The sequence below is a fragment of the Micromys minutus genome (assembly GCF_963924665.1).
Source record: "Micromys minutus genome assembly, chromosome: 1".
Taxonomy (NCBI): domain Eukaryota; kingdom Metazoa; phylum Chordata; class Mammalia; order Rodentia; family Muridae; genus Micromys; species Micromys minutus.
In genome coordinates this window covers 74,973,376-74,996,487 of record NC_137969.1, presented here as the reverse complement: position 1 = coordinate 74,996,487, position 23,112 = coordinate 74,973,376, and the positions used below count along the sequence as shown (strand labels likewise).

General features: G+C 38.9%; 1 protein-coding gene across 1 annotated transcript; it reads right to left on the bottom strand.

The window, feature by feature from the left end:
* Positions 1–848: 848 nt before the first annotated feature.
* Positions 849–21,055, bottom strand: LOC308430641 (flavin-containing monooxygenase 5-like; the record flags this gene model as incomplete). Its single annotated transcript, XM_080929857.1, has 8 exons — positions 849–1,224; positions 2,043–2,115; positions 5,782–6,134; positions 11,879–12,078; positions 12,799–12,941; positions 14,701–14,863; positions 15,646–15,834; positions 20,921–21,055. 8 exons carry the CDS (start codon positions 21,053–21,055, stop codon positions 849–851), a joined length of 1,632 nt encoding a protein of 543 aa, XP_080785983.1.
* Positions 21,056–23,112: the final 2,057 nt, after the last annotated feature.

Genomic DNA, 23,112 nt, shown 5'->3' with positions numbered 1-23,112 from the left:
GGTTTTTTGAGATTTTATAATCAGGAGAACACAATGGCAGAGGTGGAGTCTTAGGAACCCTTTCTGATAGTTGGTGGAATGAGAAGGCATTTGAGATAAAGAAGCCTTGTGGCATCCCTGAACTCTCAACAGTGAGGAAGCCATGTATCCCACATAGGGAGAGAGTGGTCAGAAAGCCAGGTGCACTGACAGAGACAGCCAGCATAGACTCGTGGTTCCTACTTAAATCTTCTTTCCGTCTTAACACAGCACAGCAATTACCTATTTCTAAATATTGAGAGATAAAGTAGGTCATGGCTAGCTCTGATGCATACTCTGTTTTCTTTCTTTAAACATCATAATTTAAGTGAAAAGAATTTTATTGTTGCTAATCAGTTGAAACGGCAAACATTCTGACTTATGATTTTAATTAATTAACTAATTAATTAATTATTTTTTAAGCTTCTATATTTTAAACTTAAACTTTGACATCTTGACACAAATTAACAGAATAAGTTGGAAGGAGAAAATGTTAAGTGGAAAATAAAATCAGTGCCAAGTTAATATTTACAAATTCCAATAAATGTAACTTGGGAGAACCAGTTACTGTTCACTTGGAGGCAAAAGTCTCTCCAGTTTTAAAAATGGTCTCAAGACTTTTAAACATTAGCTCTTCTTATGAATTCAAAATGTTTTATAAATGTTAATGCATACCCATCTTAGAGAACTCTACTACTTGTATAGTATATCTAGGCATTTCTGGAGCTATAGCAGTGTTAAATGAGATGCTGTATGCTACTGACTACAGGCTTTGCAACATACTACAATGAATAGAAGTACATGTTTTCCCTCCTAAACAATTCACTCATTTATTTGAGTTTATCATGACAAATATAACTAAAGTATATTAGACTTGCAACCAGAAATGCCAGGCCAAATAGTGCCATCTTTATCCAAAAGAGACCTGGGGCAGAGTGACTCTCCTCACTAGTAATTCGAGTCTTCAAGGGTTTGATGATCCGCTCTCTCTGAGTCAGGATGGCTCTCCGGGCCCCATCCCATTTCCCTGGGCCTTGCAAACGATATTGGTATGGGGTACAGGGCCCAAAGAAGACTTCCATAGCCAGCATTGGATCGGAGAGAAACAAGAACAGGAGGTTGGGCTTCACCCCAGCCAGAGTGGCAATCTCATCCATATACTCAATATGGTCCACTTGGATTGTGTGCCTGGCCGTCTTCACATACCTTAAAACACAGAGACAGAATATTCAAGATTCAGCTTCCAGTACTGGGCAGGAGCTTTAACTAGTTCTACCTTAGAGGTAAAGAGATTGAGAGTGAGCAAACTTCCCCAAGAAACCCAGCACCACCCAGATGTTGAGAAGAACTGAGGACACTGGATCCATGCTTTCATCACCCGGGTATCGTAATTGCTTTCTGGCACTAGCATGTTGAATGGCAGACTACGTTCACAGTGATCTCTATTTTAAGATACCTTTCTTAGAAGTGATTGTTATTTATTTATTTATTTATTTATTTATTTATTTATTTATTTATTCTCTCTTTGTGTGTGTGTGTGTGTGTGTGTGTGTGTGTGTGTGTGTGTGTGTATGCGCACGCGCGCATGATTCCCAGAATACGTATAGTGAAAAGAGGGGATTTTTTCAAATGAGAGGCTTTAATGTAGCGAAACAGAGTTGTGTGATACATAGATGAGATGGAGAACTTAGCGTCTAATCCCTCTCTGTATTTATTGATGAGTAATCAGATAGTCACTAGTGTTGTGGCTTCGGGTCTTTAAATGTAGCATTAGGCTACTAGTTGGTCAATAATGACCATGGTTGTGGTGAAACCCAGAGACTATTGTCACTTTTGAGGAGTTAGTTAAGCTTCCATGGTGATATGTGGAAGAAACATCACTGAAGTTGTAGTCTGAAGTGTGACCCAAGGGGTGCAGTTGATGTAGGGAATAGAGAAGGGCAAGGCAGACAGGTGGAGCAGAGTTCCACACCAAGGATACTACCATCTTGAAGAACTTTCCCAATGCTTGCATTTTTATTTACCTTTTCTCCATGGCCTTTTTCCTTTGGGCCATGTCTGCCTCCATGGTCTTCACTGAGGGTAATTTGCTCAGCCCTGGAAGTGAAAATTCCATCAGAATTTGCAAGAATAAGAAGAGCATGTGTAACTTAAAGACATGTTCAGCATATTTAGGCATCTGAAAAATACAACTCAAAACGACTTTGAGCTTTCATCTTGTACCTGGTAGAATAACTAAGAAAAACAACACGTGTTATAGCTCAGGAGAACATCCATCTATTGCTGATGGGAGTGCAGACTTGTAGAACCAGTATGGAAATCAGTGTGGTGGTTCCTCAGAAAAATGGGAACCAAACTACCTCAAGATCCACGCCACAGCACTCTTGGCAGAACCCAAAGGAGGTTTTATCCTACCACAGAGACACTTGCTCAACCATGTTCACTGCTACCTCTTCATAATAGCCAGAAGCTAGTAACAGCCTAGATTTCCCTCATAAAATAAACGAATAAAGAAAATGTAGTACATTTACACAAAGAAGCATTACTCAGCCATTAAAAGATGAAATCATCAAATTTTCAGCTAAATGGATGAAACTGCAAGGTGAGGTAACTCAGACCCAGAAAGACAAATATGAGATATATTCACTTATGTGTGAATATTAGCTGTTAAGGTAATGACAATACATAGAACCCAGAGGTTATGTAGAGAGGAAGGGACTAGCGAGACAGACAGATCTTACTAGGAAAAGAAATAAAGTGGCTCTGCATAGAAGACAAGACTGTAATGGGAGGATCAAGTGGGGGAGAGGTAGGAAAGCAGGAGACAAGGGAATGGATTGGTAACAAATAACTAAAAGTAAGTGTAATTGGAGGGGTCTTATGGAAGCCTAGTACAGTAGAATCTTCCCAAAATATACACACATATGAAGGAAATCTAACTGAAATTGCCAAGTAAGGTGGGAGACTTGACCATCTCTTGTCACCTTGTGAAGCTTCTAGGAATGAGATTAGATTGTATCTAATTGAGTTGTTGACCAAAGGGTTCCCAAGGCGATTCTTAAATAACCCAGGTTTGCTAAGACTGTTAGTTGTTCTTCATGCACTGATGGCAAGGCTTCATTGCTAAGGACAAGTCCACACAACTCGTTAAACACAGAGACACTGAACTATGTGCTAGCGTTCATATAGAAAGGTGCTCTGCATACACCCAAAGAGAAACAAAAGCACCAGTCCAGCTGCAAACTGCTTGATCTACAATGGTGTCCTACCTCCACAATATACTAGTAACACAAAGCTTGTAAGAGTGACCAACCAATATCTGATTTGACCTAAGGCCCACACTATGAATGGGAACATATACTCAACAGTGCTTGAGTGACCAAGGATCTGAGACTAGATAGCTCAGGAGACCCAGGTTAAAAAAATACTATCATTCTAAAAACGAACAAAAATATAGCAATATAATGATTGTTAATGACATTTTGCTATAATCATAGATATGGCCATGGTCAGCCATCATCAAGAGGAGTTTCCTTCTGCAACAGATGGGAACAAATGCAGAGACCCACAGCCAGATTATGGAGAGAGTGAGAGGCCTTGGAATACCAGCTCTAAAAGGGATGTTTCCATCCCTCAGGTCTCAGGGAACCCTGATGTAGAGGAGACAGAAAGGCTGTAATAGCCTTAGAGGACAGAGGCACCAAGCAAACAGGCCCTCTAAACCGAGAAAACTGACACACATAAACTCAGAGACTGAGAAAGCACGTATAGGACCTACAGAGGCCTGCACAACATAGGGTCCTAGAGCTGAAAGAAAACGTGGACAAAAGCTCCATCCCTAACTCAAAAGTAAATTCAAATTCATCAGCACTTGAAACTGAAAATTTATTTGCCTCCAACAGAGTCTTACTGTGGAAACAAACTACTTTTAAGAGTAGGCCCCATGCCCAGCAGTAGATGGCCAACAGAAAACAAACTTGACAGACTCTTTGCAGGTTCCTTGACTCTTAATGTGGCAATGATTTTCTATTGTTTAAAATTATTATTATTTGCTACCGGGAACAGCAGAGATCCAGGGACACAGGCCTGGTGAGACTGCACTGTGAGTAGCCGGGGCACAGAGAGGTCTGGGCCAAGCGTGTGGAAACTACGACCCCCTCCCATTGGTTCAGGGAAGCAGGAGCCTCTCCCAAGCCTTGGAACAAGCAGAAAGAAAGCTTTTTAAAACAAACTTTATATGTGGAAATAGTTGGTGTGAGATCATATTGATAATGATGAAAATAGATTTGTAAATTTCATTTAGCTTCATAACTTCATACATAAGAGTCTTTTTCATTACATTTAATTTTTAAAAATGTTTTCCAGAATTGAGAGTGTAGCTTAGTTGACTGAACAGTCACCTAGCATGCACATAGTTCAGTCTCTAGCACAAGAAAAACCACAACCATCAAAAACAGACTGAACTGCAAAATTTCAGCACTGTCTTCAGGCAAAGTATAACCTATGTCTGTAATCCCAGTAAGAAAGACTGAGGCAACGGGACCTGGAGTATGAAACTAGCATAAACTTAAGGCACCACTCTGTCTCCAAAATAAAAAGTATCTCTTGTCTAGTCTATCGTCACGTTCTGGTACCTCTGCTAGACCCGGGTGCTAGATTTAGAAGTCTTATTAATGCTTCCTATTGAAAAATAATTTCTCGTTTACACTGTCTCATCTGGCCTTTTCTCTGTCTTCTCTTCATTCTTTTCTTCCCATCTGTTTTTTGAAGAATCTTTTGTAATCATGGATGACCTTGAAGCTGCTATATACCTTACTCAGGAGGGCCTTAAACTCCTGATTTTCTTTTCTCTATATCTCATGTATTGGGATTACAGATATAGATCCATGTGCCTGGAATGTCTTCTTAGAACTTTCTATACTATCAAAAATCTTGCCCATGCATGCAAACCAAAGGCTCAGGCCATCTGCCACTGGGAACAGCTGAGATCCAGGGATGCGGGCCTGATAAGACTGTGCTACAAGTAGCCAGGGCACAGAGAGGTCTGGACCGAGCACGCGGAAAGCGTGCCCCCAGCCCCAATTGGTTCAGGGGAACAGAAACTATGCTGTAGGGACACAGTTTCCACCTGGAGGGCCCGTGCGTGTTGACCACTCAGGTCATCTTCCACCAGGAACAGTGGAGATCCAGGGACACAGGCAAGGTACACAGGAGAGACAGGAACCAATCACTAAAAACAAGACCACATATAATCATAGACAACTAGATGGCAAGAAGAAAGCAAAAGAACTTACCCAATGGAAACCAAGACAACCTGGCAACACCAGAACCCAGCTCTCCCACCACAGCAAACAGCGGAATGCCAAACACTCCAGAAAAAGAAGACTCAGACCCGAAATCATACCTCAGGATGATGACAGAGATCCTTAAACAAGAACGGGAGGAAAAGAATAAAGAAATAGAAGCTTTTAAAGAGGAAACAAGAAAAACACTCAAATAAATCAAAGAACTAGAGGAAAACAGAACCAAAGAGATAAAGGAATTGATGAAGGAATTTAAAATGGAAATGGAAACAATAAAGAAAACACTAAAAGAGACAATACTGGAGGTAGAAAACCTAAAAAAGAAATCAGTAGTCACAAATGCCAGCATCTCCAACAGACTACAAGAGATGGAAAAGAGAATCTCAGGGGCCGAAGACAACATTGAAAACAGACAATTTTAGGTGAACTGGCAGGCCCCTCACAGCCTTCGCATACAGACCTTTGAACACCCGCACAGCCCAGCGAGACTGGAGTTCTGCAATAGGCAGAACGATGCCTAAGGGTTGGATGAGTCCAATGACGGCCAGTGTTGGCTTCTCCAGATCTGGAGGGAACATCAGCTTATACAGGGAAACTTCATTGTCAGTAACTGCAATCAGACCCTCAAGGAACGGAAAAGAAAAGCTGTATCCTGTGGCAAAGATGACGACATCAATGTTCTCCTCCACTGTGCCATCATCAAAAACAACATCGGCTCCCGTGAACTCCTTCACGTTAGGCTTCACTTGGACTTTTCCGGAAATGATGTGATTTGGAAGGTCGTCACTGATGGTGGGATGCTGACTTAGTGGTCTGTGTACAAAAAAAAAAGTCAAAGCATATCTAAGAAAGAGAGAGCAAGGGATGGGAGAAGGGATCGAAGCACAGGGGTTTAGTGTGTGCGTGTGTGTGTGTGTGTGTGTGTGTGTGTGTGTATGCGTGCGAAAACTTGCACACACATACAGGTGTGCATACATACAGAAGCAGGCAGAGGTTGGAGAAAGGATGAAAGACATCTCACTCTATTATGAGCTCTGATTCCCTTGAGATAAAGTCTTATACTGAAACTAAAATTTAAAGTTTTGGCTAGGTTTTCTGACCACTGAGCTCCTGGAACTACCTGCCTCTGTCTCCCAAATTTGGGATTCAGGATGTGGCCATAACTGGCATTAAGCTTTATTTATTTATTTATTTATCTATCTATTTATTTATTTATTGTGTGGGTTTTCAACATTCAAACTATAGTCTTCATGCTTCCTTATCAAGAGCTCTTATCAACTGGGCCACCTGCTTCTGCTTAGAGTGGATTCTGTACTCTGAGTGATTATGGCCTCAGATCTACCTTTCTTTAAGTATTTTGTGTTGTATTTTATCTTGAGAAATGCATGTATTGTATCATTCATTCAGATAGTTCTCATTTGTTTTGTTATAAAATACTTGCACTTTTTAAATTTGGGGGAGAAAAATGATGTTAGACTTTTAAAAACAAGTCATGGGCTACTTTTAGCTTTCCTCCTTCTTCTTTTTGGAAAAGATCATTGTTGCTTGTATGGTGATTAAAGTCTATAATAGATGTAGAAACATCTGCAGCACGAGTAGCCACAAGGCTGCCTGACTCCCCAGCACCTGCTCAGGTATTTGTTAAATAGGTTAAGTGCTGTCTTAAGTAACTGAGCCCCAGGCACTGAACCCATTCTCCAGAGAGAAATTGTGACGGAGGGAGAGAGCGGAGACTACACATATTAACTGTGGCGCTCTTCTGGGTACATACTAGTTTCCTGAGAATTATATTCAATGAAGTCCCACTGGAGGAAGCCATGTCGCTGACTACATTGTCCAGATAATCTTCTGTTCCAGGACAGAAGAGGTATCTAGTAAACAACTGAGAAAAGCTCTTCTATGGAGGTAAGATTCAGACTGAAAATGCAACAGAGAAGTAATTTGTTATGATTATAAATAAAATATATAGTCAGGTCAGAAAGAGCAAATAGTTATGTGCTACATTCAGAGTTTTGTTAAAAACTAACCACCAAAATATAAGTGAGATGTTTTAAAATTGCATTGGAACCTCGAGATTGTCATTTAGTGACCTCATAGCCAGCATAATTTAGCCAACTGCTCATGTGTGTGGTGATGCTGGTGTAAGGCGGCTACTGTGTGTGTCTGCCTGGCAAGTGAAAGCTAACATGTACAATTATGCAGAGTATGCAATAGCTAGAAATGATGGTAACTAGATTCCATGTATTTCCTTTACTATATAAACAACCTTGTGTTATTTCTGCTTATAAATAAAAACATTACTGTAATCAGTATGCTGCATTACCCCAGCAGACTTGTATATGAGAGTGTGTCTTATGCTGTTTGTGGTGAGGACACCTACAGGATGGAGTGAAGAACAAGAGTGTTGGGCTACCTGGTTTTCACTCAGCCTGAGGGTTTAGGACTTCTGTATGGGCTGCTAGACCTCCCCGTTTCAATTATCATGGGCAAAGAAAGTCTTAAGTGATTAAATACTTAGCCTCAAAAATATTTAAAAATTCTAAATGTACTGAGTAAAATTTGAAGACGAATTTTACATTCCTGAGACGGGTGAGCCTATCTTTATCTAAATTTTAAAAATAAATTATAAGAGGAAAGATGGGCAGGTGTGAATTTATTTTTTAAATTTAAATCTTTACATAGTAAAGTAGTGTCTCAAGCTAAATCAATGGGAAAATAGGATTAAAAGAAATATGATATGTATTATTTAAAGTAGATTGGCTTTCATAACATTTTAAGAGTACCATGAAAAGCCACATACATGTGCCTTAATTAAGAGGGATCTTGATCGTTTAATTTTTAATTCCAGCAATTTCCCGTATTTTCTGAAGTGATACTGAATTCCCTCATCACCCCCAGAATTTTATGAAGGTGAACTACATTCAGTGATGTTTCCATTCACTACCACTTAGACTACATAGCACCATAGGGCATGAGTTGTAACTTGCTTACTTTAATCCATCCATTATTCCATCCATCCATCCATCCATCCATCCATCCATCCATCCATCCATCCACCCATCTATCTATCCATCCATCCATCCATCCACACAGCACCAGAAGGAATGAACTGAAGCTTGCTTGCCTTAATTCATCTATCCATTCATCCATCTACCCATCTATCCATCCATCATCCATCATCCATCCATCCATCCATCCATCCATCCATCATCCATCATCCATCCAATCCATCCATCCATCCATCCATCCATCCATCCATCCATCATCCATCATCCATCCATTCATCCATCATCCATCCATCCATCCATCCATCCATCCATCCATCCATCCATCCATCCATCTAACACCAGAGGCAATGAGCTATAACTTGCTTTAGTCCATCCATCTATCCTTCCATCCATTTACTCACCATTCCTTCCTTCTTAATTCTTTTTTATTTCTTTTTGTGTCTTTACTTCTTTTTTATCTACCTCTATAACCACATTTAACCACACATAGATATTTATGTCCCTCATCACCTTTCTCCTTTTTCATTCTACTGAGTTACCAGCTCTGATTCTTCTCTATTATAGACACTTGCATTACTTTCTTTTCTTCTTATGACTGTAAGAGCCTGAGGTTGATACATGTTTTAGCAGAATTTGTAGATTCCTTTGCAGTGTGGCCTTTAAAGCTGTACATGTGTAGATCAACAAAAGTCAGAGTGTGTTTTCTTTCTGCTACTTGTTCTTTATGAGGGGAGCCATATTGGTACAATTTTCCTAAGAGTTTTGTCTGTCTAAGAGTTGGACTGGAGACACTCCAAACAACCCCAAGAGCAAGCAGGTCTCCATATTTACTGAAACAGGCTCATATGTTCAGAGAATATACGAGAGTTGATCACTGGAGGCTGCAGTGTGTGCTGGTGGAACAAGATAAGGAATGAATGACCCAATGAGCAGGCTGGGTGGGGTGTGAAGTTTGCAGATGGGTTAAGAAATTCAACTTAAGAATGGAGTTTTAATATTCTTAGAAAAGACCTAAAGGCATTTATAAATGCCTGAGGTTATTCAAGACCCAATCTCAGGCTAACCTGTAGGAGATAAAAAATATGGCTGGCCAGTATAGTTCATTCAGGAAGAAAAAAAAAAAAAAAAAAAAAAAAAAAAAAAAAAAAAAAAAAAACGTAGGGAACTGTGGGCCTTATGTGAAGAGTTTCTGTGTGCATGTGTGCTGACAGTATTGTATCCTGGAATTCAGCAGCCTCCTTTCAATCTGGAAAACCTTATCTTCTGTTCCTTATTTAAGGTTTTCCAGGGCATATTTGGGGTGTGCATATCTGGCAGGAATTTGGGAAGGGGTGGATATCATCAAAATGCATTTTAGAAATTATTTTTTCAAAACCAATAAAACAATTTAAAAAAGAACATACTGACAGTTATCACAGAATAATAAGCCTGAAAAATAGTACGCTATGTAAAATATGCCAGACACTGAAAAAGTATCATATTATATTACTTACAAGTTGTATGTGGAAGTTAGAATAGTAGGGATTACAATGGCTTCTGGCAGGTTTTAGGGGCAGGGGAGAACATGGAGAGATGTGAGTCAAAGGATACAAAGTTGCAAGTGTGCAAAATGAACAAGTTATGGTTCCAGTTCACAGCATGGGGACTATAGCCGACAATGCTATAGCATGAAGGATTTATATGCTTTTGCCAAAAGGTTTAGGTGAGATCATGAATGTTTTGATTTGCCTTACTATAGTAACAGCTTCACCATGTGTGAATGACAGAACATGCTTGTGTCCTTAAAATTATGCAATCGTCTCAAAAAATGGGCAGACTCCAAATTTTCGCCCATTTTCCATCCATATGTGCCTTGGCTTCTGCCTCTTTGTAATCCTTTGGCTGATTTCTTCATAGTGCCTTTTCTCTACTGTTCCCCCTTCCTAGCTCAAGAATGATTTTTCTGAGAATCATCCTACAGCCTTCTTGCCTGGATGACTTTTTATGGTGGCTCCTCCTTGCTTGTTAAATCTTAACTTAAACATCACTCCTTAGAATTGTTTCCCTCGCCATCCTATTGGTCGATCCACCTAGTTCTACCCCAAGACCGTATCACATCCTGATCTACTTTCTCCATAGTTCTCATGACATTCTATAGATATAAAATGTATTCATCATAAAATGTAACATTTCATCCACAGCATAAGAGAAGGGCACTGAATATGTTTTTGTGAGTAAATCAATACATCACATTATTTTCTCCCTTATAATGAAGCCTATCAGGCGGGAAGGAAGCCAGATAGGTAAGTCCATAAGTGTTAGCGGTGTAAGAATAAAGACCTGAGTTCCATCCCCAGCACTTACATCAACCTGGACACTGCAGTGAGTACTTGCCATCCCAGCTGTGAGAAGACAAGATGGTCCTGGGACATGCTGCCTATCTAGTCCAAATGAATTAATGTGAATCAGTTAGCACTTGATTGCTGTTTGTCAAAAATCTAGACAGAAGGCAATAGAATGCTCCTCTCATCATCAGATGTTAACTGTACAGATCAAAGAAGACACAAACATAGGTTTGTGCAAAAGCAATGTTAGATGCAATGGTGGGTGTCAGAGCAGGATGCATATAGGTTTAAATTAGAAATAGTCAGGTTGGGATAGAATAAATTTCATTTGTTGAGGCTGGGGTGGAAGTTTCAGTGAAGTTCTCATGGCAGTGGGGCTACCTAAGGGACCCCCCTTCGTAAGAGTACATCTATGACCCCAGTCTTAACCCACGAAACTTTCTTGATTCAAATTTTGTTGGTAGGTTTTAGTTAACAAACAAAACATAGAGTAGGATCAGGACTAAGCTGAGTTAAGAAAAATGAAGAAATATTTGAACAAGTTGGGTTCCCAGAATTTGCTTCCGGCATAGTTATCCTCAAATTTCTATTTCGGTGATATGTTGAGGTGAGTTATTAAGGGTAACTGAGATTAGATAATATCATGAGGATGAAGCCCATATGAGGGCTCAGGGCTTTTGTAAGAAGAGATAACTGAGCAAGAGGTTCTGCTCTGTCTTCCCATGTGGTTTCCAGAACCACTTCAGACTATGCAGCAGCTCCAGCAGCAAGAATGTTCTCTCTAGAAGTGGCTCCTTGACAGTGACTCTCCAGAACTCATCTAAGTCCACGAGTGTCACACATTCTTTATAACTCACCCATTCTTATATATTGTTCTAACAAAGGTAAATAGATAAGACGTCAACTATTATCTTTCTTATATGAATATTTGTTGTCTTCAAGTGTGTGTGTGTGTGTGTGTGTGTGTGTGTGTGTGTGTGTGTGTGTGTGTAAGTGCATGTGGAGGCCAAAATTGCTCTCCAACTGACTGATAAACCATTGAGAATATACAAGTTGTACTGAGAAGCACATGCACCTTTGCATGCAGTAATGTATATTATATATGATTTTGAGTGCTTTACACTCTTAAGGGCATGAGATCAACCAGGAGCCCAAAGTTAAGTTGTCTTCAAAGCAAAAAGCCCACATATCTATACATGGTTACCCACACCACGATCCTTGTCACCTGTGCTGTGGCTGCAGACCATAATGTGCATGGTTGAATCTTGAGTTCATTATCTTCTCTAGGTACTTATTTATTGCTTCTGTGGTTAATATCTTCTGGATAAAGCTATTGAACCGGGTGAAAAACGAACTATCCATGGGATAGCCATTATTCCAAACGCGGTGTAAAATCCATGATCCTCGTCTGGTGCTGAGGAATACCTAAAAGGAGTTTGGCAGGGTTACACAGAAGACAGAGGAATGTTTGCCTGTTGTACTGTTATTACAAGTATTAGCCATCACTCCCTTTTAAGACTGTTGGTCACTGAAAAATCAAGTGCTGTGCAGTGGCCACCATGCTGTGCTTTACCAGAACTGCTCCTGAACCCTAGCTACTTATTGGACACCAAATTTATTAATGAAAACTGAAATGTAATTGATGTATCTACCTGGGACTGAGGTACCATATGAAAAATATTCCTGAGTATTGACATAGCTGCACTTCATATGTAAATAAGCCTTTGAATTCATAAGTTAATTGCCATATTAATTGCTTGAAAATCTATATTGTTTTCTCTGAAATAAATCTGTGGAAAGTGTCTTACTAGGTGAAAGTAACCCAGACTCAGGAAGACAAATACCACATATTCTCCCTCATATGTAGATCCTACCAAGAAAAATCAGATTAGTTGTGGCACATTCTGCTTTATCTATTTAGTGCCTTATGCTTAGTAACTTAGTAAGTTATTTACACACCTGTTCCCATTGTTACTATTCGGGGTTTATTTTGCATTCATTTTCTACTCAGAATGAATTCAAACATCCTGAGGGTAGGCCCTTAGATTTCTCCACATTTCTTTTCTGGCAAACTTGAATTTATGGTGACACCTGTAAGTGCACAGGACCTCACTGGTAGAGTCAAATTAGTGACTGCCAACAAACCTGTTTTGCTACACGACCAAGTTCCACAGCAATATCCACACCAGAATTCCCAATGCCAACCACTATGATTCTCTTTCCTACATAATTCTCAGGACTTTTATATTCCCGGCTGTGGAAATAACAGCCTTCAAACTTCTCAATGCCTGTGGTGGAAGAGAATAATTTGTCAGTATGAGGGAGAACTTTCACATCTTAACACAGATGAAAGTTATGTTTTGAATGACCTGGGATATCAAGAAATGAAATCTGAGTCAGCCAGATAAAGATCAACAAGGCCATTAAATGTTCTTTATCTTTAAGGGAGCTAAGCCAACAGAGGACTAAATTCAGAATTAGAGTCCATGGGATCCTTATAATGTATTTACGAAGTAATAGAACTATCTGTCTTGACTGTGTATAAATGAAAGGTGTTACAACAACACCAAGATCTGATGCTATTTGTGGTTGTATTATTTTCACAGCTCTATGAAAAACAAGAAAGCAAGGTGCTGGGAATTGTATTGTTTTATGATTCTCTAGGATTTAGGCACCTTTGCCTCACAGGAGTATCCTCAGCTTTGTGCCCCTGATGCCAGTACCTGATGCTGTACTTGGCTTAGCTGCATGCGTCATAAAACCTCCAATCTGTCTGAAATTGTCAGGCTTGTCCCTGTGATCTTGCTTATGTATCTCCATAGGGAGTGCCTCTTTTCCAGGAAACATTAACCAGAAGTTGATACAATAGCTCATCATGTAATCTTTGGATTATTTCATACTTAGAAATGCTTTCCTGAATAGATTGCATTATAACGTTCAAAACCCAGGGACTTTCATTTTACAGATACTTGTGTTGGTGTACAGAAAGGATTACATATATTTGCCTAATTCACTAAGAATTTTGAGCAACCACTTAAGGTGATCATATTTACTTTTTCTTCATTTTTCACACCATAGAAAGAACTTGAAATATAAAACATTTTCAGTTGATTCCTGGTGGTATTCTGACAGAAATAAGGGTAAGTGGATCAAGAGTAAGGGGAGGCCAATTGTGAGGGAAGGTATGGAGCTAAGATAATCCCCCCCTTGAGACAGGTACCATTTTACCACACAGAATGACAAAGGAGCAATAGACTTCTCCTTTGGTTTTATTAGCCAATGAAAACCAAAGATATGGAAAGGAGACACCTATGGTCCCCACATTCAGACTGCAAGTAAGAAATGGTAAAGGCTAGAGAAATAACCATTTCCAGAAAAATAAAGCTTCTTTAATTGGTTATCCAACACCAAGTTGCCAGCCCTTAAACTATAGATAATGTTTATAGATATATAATATATACATATATTATATGTGTGTGATTGATCTATATGATTTATTAGTTATGTATATCAGTAATAATTAAAGAAAAGGGCCATGACTTTGAGAGGAAGTAAAGAAGCATACATGGAAGTAGTTGGAGTTATAAAAATAATTATATTTTACTTATAAATTAAAAATACACACATGATAAATAAATGTGCAGAAGTTTCTCCCCATATGTTAAGATTCTAAATTTATGGGTTTGCCAACTGTTTGCTTGTCATTTGTTTTTGTGCTTCATTTTTATTAATTCCATTTTCTCCAGAATAGGCTGAGATCAAATAAATGGATAAAACTAAAACCATTTGAATGTGGGCTAACATTCATTACTCATTAGAAGCTGTATGCCGTGACAATACACAAACAAGTACGGGTCATTGTGTTTGCTGGCTTTTGTAGTTCAATAGTTCATATTTTCCTGTTGACAGAGGATGGACACTTTGCTACTGAGGGATACCAGGAGTAACTCACTGATGCGTAATGAAACTTAATAGCATTTATACCCACTTCTTTCTGCCTGTAAGCCAGTTGGACAGTGTGTCTCGACTAGATTCTTCATGACATACCTGGGAAGGACTTGAGTGGCATGTAGGGGTCTGTGTGATGGCCACTGCAGACCAGAATCCCATCAAAGACCAGGGTCTCCTGTTTCCCATCTGCTTCCACAACAACATCCCATTGTCCATGGTCACTGAAATCTGGGCGCTTTCTCACGCTCCTCACTGTGGTCTGAGAATAAAGGCAGAAGTACTGGTGACTCACGTCACAGTTCCTGCTGAATTCCTGTCAAGTCCCACAAATCCTGACAGGACACTTATCTAAAGCACTCACACCAAAATAATTCCTGGTTCTCCTATTGAGGGCATTTTTAATATATTAGGGATATTTAAATAGAAACAGTGAGGCTTTGTGAAATATTGGGGTGACCGAATGCACAGCATTAATGTCCTTTGAGGAAGACTGCCATACGCAGGAAGATAATATTCTTCATGTTTTCCTTCTTTAGCACAGGCTTGTCCACTTGCTCCAATCCTGTGTTTTGAATTTAAAAAAAATTAAAACTGCATGATGAAATGATAAATGGGTTTGTATGTTTTCATTGTAGTGCTGACCATACCTAGGTAGAAGGTAGGAAATAAGTAAATATTCTTTGTATGATAAGAGCCTTCATTTTATTCTATAAGAAACATGATTTGGATCAATCACTATTGCTATTATTCTCAGTTCATATTTGGATTTGTGTCTTATAAAGAGGGCTGTGCCACCACAATGCACTGTCAGAATAGTTCTAATGAGCAAAATCTTCCAGCTTCAAGAGAAACTGCCAAACTATTTCAATCTGTGATGATTTTCTTCTGTAGAAAGCTCCCTGGATAACCTCTTTTCCATCTGGGAAAATCATAAGGTGCTGGAATAACTCCTTGATAGGTGAATTTTTTTGTGCACATGTATGTATACACACACACACACACACACACACACACACACACACACACACTGCAATGTTTCACCTTAAATCGAATGTAATCCAGAAGTCTGAAGTGCTCAGCATACATCCTGAAGTAGTCCATGAGTTTACAGTTGTGCATGTAGTTGGGAAAGTGGTCAGGGATGGGAAAATCACTGAAGCACATCATCTCCTTCGAAGTGTTGATGGTCACAGATTTATAGATACTAGGTGTTTTCTCTGAAGGGTTTTTCTGCAAGAGAAAACTCCTCAATACAACAAACTGTGTAGTTACAAGGTAAAAAAAAATACTTTAAAATGTCTTCAGGAATAAAACAACTAGGACATTGCTATTTATAGATTGTCAAACATCTACTAATGCTCACCCCCAGTTCCTGTTCTTCCAGAGAGCAAAACAAACAAACAAATAAAACCCTGCACATCACATTGAATCAACAACAAACCTTGTGCCTGACTCCTCATCAGAAAGATGGATGTCAGAAAAGAGAATAATGTTTTTAAAATGATGAAATCAAAATGATTACCTAGATTTTAAAGTTCAGTAATAATTCCCCTTAAAATGCACAAAGAAAGCACTTGGAGGTGAATAAAAGATGGACAACTACCTTCCATGAAGGTTGCACAAAGTATGAAGGGCTGATGCATCCTCAGACACCACCCACCTCTGCAATCTCCACACTCCATGTTTAGCCAAGGCCTCATGCAGCCTTATGCAGTAGCTCTAACAATCAGATAGTTAATTTGATAATAATATTAATACCGATATTGTGTAATGTAAGGTAAACATTTTCTTTTTCTAAACAAACAAGAATTTTTATGAAAGGAACTACCAGTTAAAATATGTATAACCACCATCTTTTAAGCATATCAGTGAGCATTTGTGTATATAAAAAACCTGCTAAAAGAAAGGCAATAGATATCAACATGTGTGGTAAATTATATGAATTTTTAAATGAGACACATTTCTATACTCTCGTGAATCTTGATTCAGTTTGACATAATATCATATCCGTCTTATTATTGTAAATCTTTGAAATTAGGCACATTTGTTTAACCTTCTTTTTGATCTCTTCTCGACCTAACAGGATGGTCCTCCTGCAGCCTAAGAATGATGCTCTTTCTGGCTCTGTACCAATACTATGCAATATTTTATCACAATTGCTTTGTAATATAGCTTGAGGTCAGGGATGGTGATTCCCTAAGGAAGTTCTTTTATTGTTGAGAATAGATTTCGCTATCCTGGGTTTTTTGTTATTCCAGGTGAATTTGCAAATTACTCTGTCCAATTCTATGAGGAATTGAGTTGGAATTTTGATGGGGATTGCATTGAATCTGCAGATTGCTTTTGGCAAGATGGCTTTTTACTACATTAATTTTGCCAAATCATGAGCATGGGAGATTGTTCCATCTTCTGAGATCTTCAATTACCTTCTTCAGAGATTTGAAGTTCTTGTCATACAGATCTTTCACTTACTTAGTTAGGGTCACATCAATGTATTTTGTGTTGTTTGTGACTATTGTGAAGGGTGTCTTTTCCCTAATTTCTTTCTCAGCATGTTTATCCTTTGAGTAGAGAAAGACCACTGATTTATGTGAACTAGTTTTATAACCATCCACTTTGCTCAAGTTGTTTGTCAGCTGTAGAGGTTCTCTGGTGGACTTTTTGGGGTCACTTAAGTATACTATCATATCATCAGCAAATGGTGATATTTTGACTTCTCCCTTTCACACTTGTGTCCCTTTGACTTCCTTTTGTTGTCTAATTGCTCTGGCCAGGACTTCCAGTACTATACTGAATAGGTAGGGGAGAGTATATACCCTTGTCTAGTCCCTGATTTTATTGAAGACCCAGAAATGAACCCACACACCTATAGTCACTTGATTTTTGACAAAAGAGCTAAAAACATTCAATGGAAAAAGGACAGCCTCTTCAACAAATGGTGTTCAACTGGCACTCAGCATGCAGAAGAATGCAAATCGATCCTTTCTTATCTCCTTGTACAAAGCTCAAGTGCAAGTGAATCAAAGAACACCACATAAAATCAGCTACATTGAAATGATTAGAAGAAAAAGTGGGGAAGAACTTAGAAGACATAGGCACAGGGGAGATTTTCCTGAACAGAACACCAATGGCTTGTGGCTTTAAGATCAAAAATCGATGAATCAGACCTCATGGAATTGCAGAGTTTCTGTAAAGCTAAGGACACTGTCAATAAGACAAAATGGTAGCCAAAAGATTGGGAAAGAATTTTTATTAATTCTGCATCTGATATAGAGCTAATGTTTAATATATACAATGAACTCAAGAAATTAGACTCCAGAAAATCAAGCAATCCTATTTAAAAATGGGGTAGAGAGCTAAACAAAGAATTCTCAACTGAGGAATATCAAATGGCTGAGAACCACCTAAAGAAATGTTCAACATCCCTAGTCATCAGGGAAATGCAAATTAAAAAAAAAAACCCTGAGATTCCACTTCACACCAGTCAGAATCGCTAAGATAAAAAAACTCAGATGACAGCAGATGCTGGCGAGGATGTGAAGAAAGAGCAAGACTCCTCCACTGTTAGGGGGCTTGTACACTTGATCTTAGCCAAAAGGCCGAGAAGCGATAGGAAGGTTGTAAGGTGGTACAACCACTCTAGAAATCAGTCTGGTAGTTCCTCAGAAAATTGGACATAGTACTACATGAAGACCCAGTTATTTCACTCCTGGGCATATACCCAAAAGATGCTTCAACATGTAACAAGAACAAATGTTCCACCATGTTTATAGAAGCCTTATTTATAATAGCCAGAAGTAGAAGAAAAACCAAATGTCCTTCAACAGAGGAATGGATACAGAAAGTGTGGTACATTTACTTTACCACATTTTGGAGTACTACTCAGCTATTAGAAACAATGACTTTATAAAATTCCTAGGCAAATGGATGGAACTAGAGACTATCATCCTGAGTGAGGTAACCCAGTCACAAAAGAACATACATGGTATGCACTCACTAATAAGCAGATACTAGCCCCAGAAAGTTCTGAATACCCAAGAAACAATTCACAGACCTTATGAAACTCAAAAGGAAGGAGGGACAAAATGTGGATGCCTCAATTCTTCTTAGAAGGGAGAACAAAACATTCACGGGAGGAAATATGAAGTCAAATAGAGAAAAAAGGATTGAAGAATAGATCATTCAGAGGCTGCCTCACCTGGGGATCCACCCCATATGCAGTCACCAAACTCAAGCACTATATGCCAAGAAGTACTTACTAGCAGGAACCAGATAGAGATGCCTCCTCGGGGACACTGCCAGAGTCATACAGATAGATCTGAGCATGCTTGCAGCTAACCATCAGACCAAACCAAGTGAAGGTATTAAAGAAAGGACTGAAAAAGCTGAAAGAGGTTGCAATCTCATAGGAAGAACAACATTATCAACCAAACAAAGCCTCCACAACTCCCATGAACTAAAACATCAACCATTGAGCAGTCATTGAGAGACCTGTGGCTCCAGTTGCATATGTAGCTGAAGATAGCAGTGTCTGGCATCAATGTGAGAAGAGGCCTTTGGTCCAGGAAGGGCATGTTTTCCCAATGTAGGGGAATGCCAAGGCAATGGGGTGGAGAAGGTGATTAGGAGGGAGTGCACCTTCCTGAAGACTTCCTGAAGTGGAGGGGGAGGGGGGAGTGAGCAGGATGGGGGAAAGGAATAACATTTCAAATGCAAATACAGAGAGTATCTAATAAAAAAAAGTATGCTGCTCTTTTCTGTAATCTCAGTATCTGTCAAGTCTTTATTACAGCCTAAACCCACTGAGAAAAGCCACCCTCCCACATCCTTCAGAACCACATTTTAGCTTTCTTTGCTGAGGTGCTACCAGCCTACCACATGAGCTTTCTGAGCCTTCCATGCTAGGCATATTTCCACCTCATAGATCTGTACCTCAAATTTCCTCTAACCCTCTTTTCTCAGCTAAGCTCAGAGGATGGCTTTTTAGTTTTGAAATCTTTGCACCCAAATCACTTTATGTTGAAGTTGTCTGTGACAATTTACCTGAATTATCTTTCCAATCCTCACTTCCTGCTCTACTTTTTGCAATATGCTCACTGATATTAACTCTAATATTTATTTCATTTTCTTTTTCTTATATTGGTGTTGAAGTTCTCTGATGCTGAAAATTTTACATTCATACATATTAGTATATTTGTCAACTATAAAAGTCTCTTGTACAAAGTAAGTATTAAAAAAGACTTATTGACTGAACTCTCGATTAAAGAAGAAACAGCATGGATATTGATATTTTAGTAAGAATGTTAAAGGAGTTCTTGGAACAAACCCCACTGGTTGCACAGAGTTATTTGAATCCTTTTGGTACCATTTGGAAACGTGTTTGAGAGTGAGTATGAATACTTCTTGGTCATTCGTTTGTTTCAGGGGTAGGAAAGGAAGACCCCTGTGAGACATTTATGCCAGCTACTTTTTCAGAACAACTGTTGTCCACAGGAAAGAAGAGAATGGTCCCAAAACCCATGATCAACTGAAGAAACTTAACACATTGATAAAGATCTCTACCATGTCACAAAACCTACCCTTGATTAGTGATCAGAATGACTCTGTAGGATCAGCAGAACTGGAAAGTATTGACTGTGAGTCCTGAATTTCACAGGCATGCCCAATAATTAATGAGCAAGGCACCGGAGAAGATGGCCACTTGGAAACTTGAACCTCTTAAGCATTTAGCACCATGTTATCATACTTCAAGGCACTACATCTCTTGCTACTTAAAAAAAAAAAAAAAAAAAAAAAAAAACCACATGCACACACGAATGCTCAGGCATGTACACACATGCACACAAACATGCACCCACAGGTCTATATACCTCTACTGTGCCCTGGGACAATTGAAAGAATAGCATGCAGATATTACCTCAGAACAGAAGATCAACTTACATAGTAGAGGGTCAGTAATGAATTACCATCCAATTCTACAGCCTAGATCTATGGCACCCCTAACTTTGAATAACAGCACATCTAAACAATTAAAAAACAAAAAAATCTTAGCCACAACCCCCTCACTAATATCTAATACTTATGATGGTCACAAGGGCTTTCAGCTGCTTTGAATACAATCTTCCAAATTTCATTCCTCATCTAAAGTTGACACGTATCTACAGATTTCATAGCTCAGTGACTTAAATACAAAGATTGGGGTCACTAAATGACCCTGATTGTATTGGGCGGTTTATGTTTCCTTTATTGCAATGATTTAAATTGTTATAGATACATTACAAAACAGTACTTAAAATCAAATAAAATGCAAACGTACTTGAAATTTCCACAGGCCTCCAATGTCATCATTTCTTTCAAAGCAGGTGGGCTCCAGGTCTTCATCCAAGCAGCATTTGATGGCTCCCAGGCCACTGATTCCAGCTCCAATCACAGCGATCCGCTTCTTGGCCATGGTGCTACCACTGATCAGTAAACATTGAGAATTCTCATCACTATCCAACCCATTAAATTAAGATTGCTTTGTCAGTAAGACCTATTGTTTTCCATCCTAAATTCTTATTGTGTCTTTACTAGCAGTGAGAACACTAATATATAAATACCTGCTTCTGATACAGTAAAGCTACACTACACCACACACACACACACACACACACACACACACACACACACACTGCACACAAGTCTGCTTCTTCTGCTTGCAAAATTTCATTTACAATCAGCCAGGAAAATAAAGATACATCATGTGTATAGGCAGGCAGCACAGGGGAGGCAGAGGAAATGCAAGAGATAAAAAGTTAGCTAGATGTAAAACTAGGAAGGTGTGTGTGTGCACCAGTGTAGTGTGGTATGGTTGTTGTTGTGTAGAGTATCCATATTCTGGCTTTCCAGAATAAAGACAACCTAAATGATGGTAGAAAGATAAAAATAAAACCAGCATGGGTGTACAGAGCTAGAAGCTGTCTGCTTCGGTGTAACAGGGACTGAAGTAGATTCATCATGTGCCAAAACTGTGAGCTTGTGTGACTTCTAACAGAGAAATGCAGCTGGCATGCTGGGGTAGAAAGGTAGACAGTGAGCAATAATTACACTCCATAAATACTTATAGAAGCAAAGTTAATAGCATGTAATATATTCTTCGCTTCCTAAATGGCATTATGAAAGCTGAGAGATATAATTGGGAAAATTAAAGAAACTGTCATTCAGAGTGATAACATGTCAACATTTAGTACTTCAGAGCCAAAGACTCGTTCATTTACTTACCCTTTTTATATATTATTCGAACTGTGGATCAGCCTAAAATATGGACTATGTGCTGTGATTGCTGCAGAGGCCACCAAAGAAGATATCACACACAGATAGCACAGACACTCCAGCCTAAAGGAACATAGAGGTGCAAAGAAAGGGAGACAGCACGTGATGGTGAGTACTAAGACAGGAGCATGTTGTGTTCCAGTCTCACCAAACCACCTCCAAGACGACATTGTGTTTTCTGGTGAAAATGCCCTTTGCTGCAAATACTTGTCTGACTAGCCTCCTTTTGTTGTTACAGTTTTTACTGAATATTTTTTTATTTACACTTCAAATGTTACCGCCTATCCTGGTTTCCCCTCCACCATGGCCCTCCCGTGTTAGGTCTCCTCTGAGCAGGTTGGGCACGGGTAACTAAGCCCTTCCTTCTCTGTAACTATAGAGACTTGTGTAGATCCCTTATTACAGAAACAACACACCTTTACTGCAGTTCTGTCTTACTGTGGCTGAGCAATAAGCTCTGCAACATTTGAGATTCATTAGATGCCATGGCTGAAATCTAATAGATGTCTATGGGATGAACAGAGTGAATGAATTAATTTCTTAACCTCCCTTGTAAACTTGGTTCCATGGTTAGAAAGTGATTCTTAATGCCATCTATTAGAATTAGATAAAACATATTAATGACTATCTCAAACTTCATCTACACAAAACTGAATATTATAAGGAAAAGTGAAGATACTAACCCTCGTAAAGGAGGAAATTGAAGTTTAGTTTGGTCTTCTTAATGACGGTAGAACTGTTGTTCCTCCTATGCTCCTGATGATGAAGCCAAATTCCACAGCAACTTGAAGTCTTTTATACCTGATGGAATTGACTAATATATAATCCCTTCCCATGACTCTTTTAATTTGGATTAAAAAATGTCATGGACATATTAGAAAAGGGACTATATCTAATGTTAGTATTTTAGTTATCAACTGACACCAGACTAAACTGCATTTTAATGCTAATTGACACATTATAAAGGTGGTCCAAGTGTTTTTGTCAGCCAGGGACAGCATAATAAAAATTGGGAAATATAAGCAATGTTGTTATTTAACTGGACATAGTACAAATGGGTTTTTTTCACTTTAAATAGTTTTGTACTAGGAAAACATGGCCAATAAATTAATGTTCACTTCTTAATACTTAAAATTCAACTTTCATAAAAACCAAACAGCTTATAAATGACAAGCAATGTGTTAAATAATAAATTAA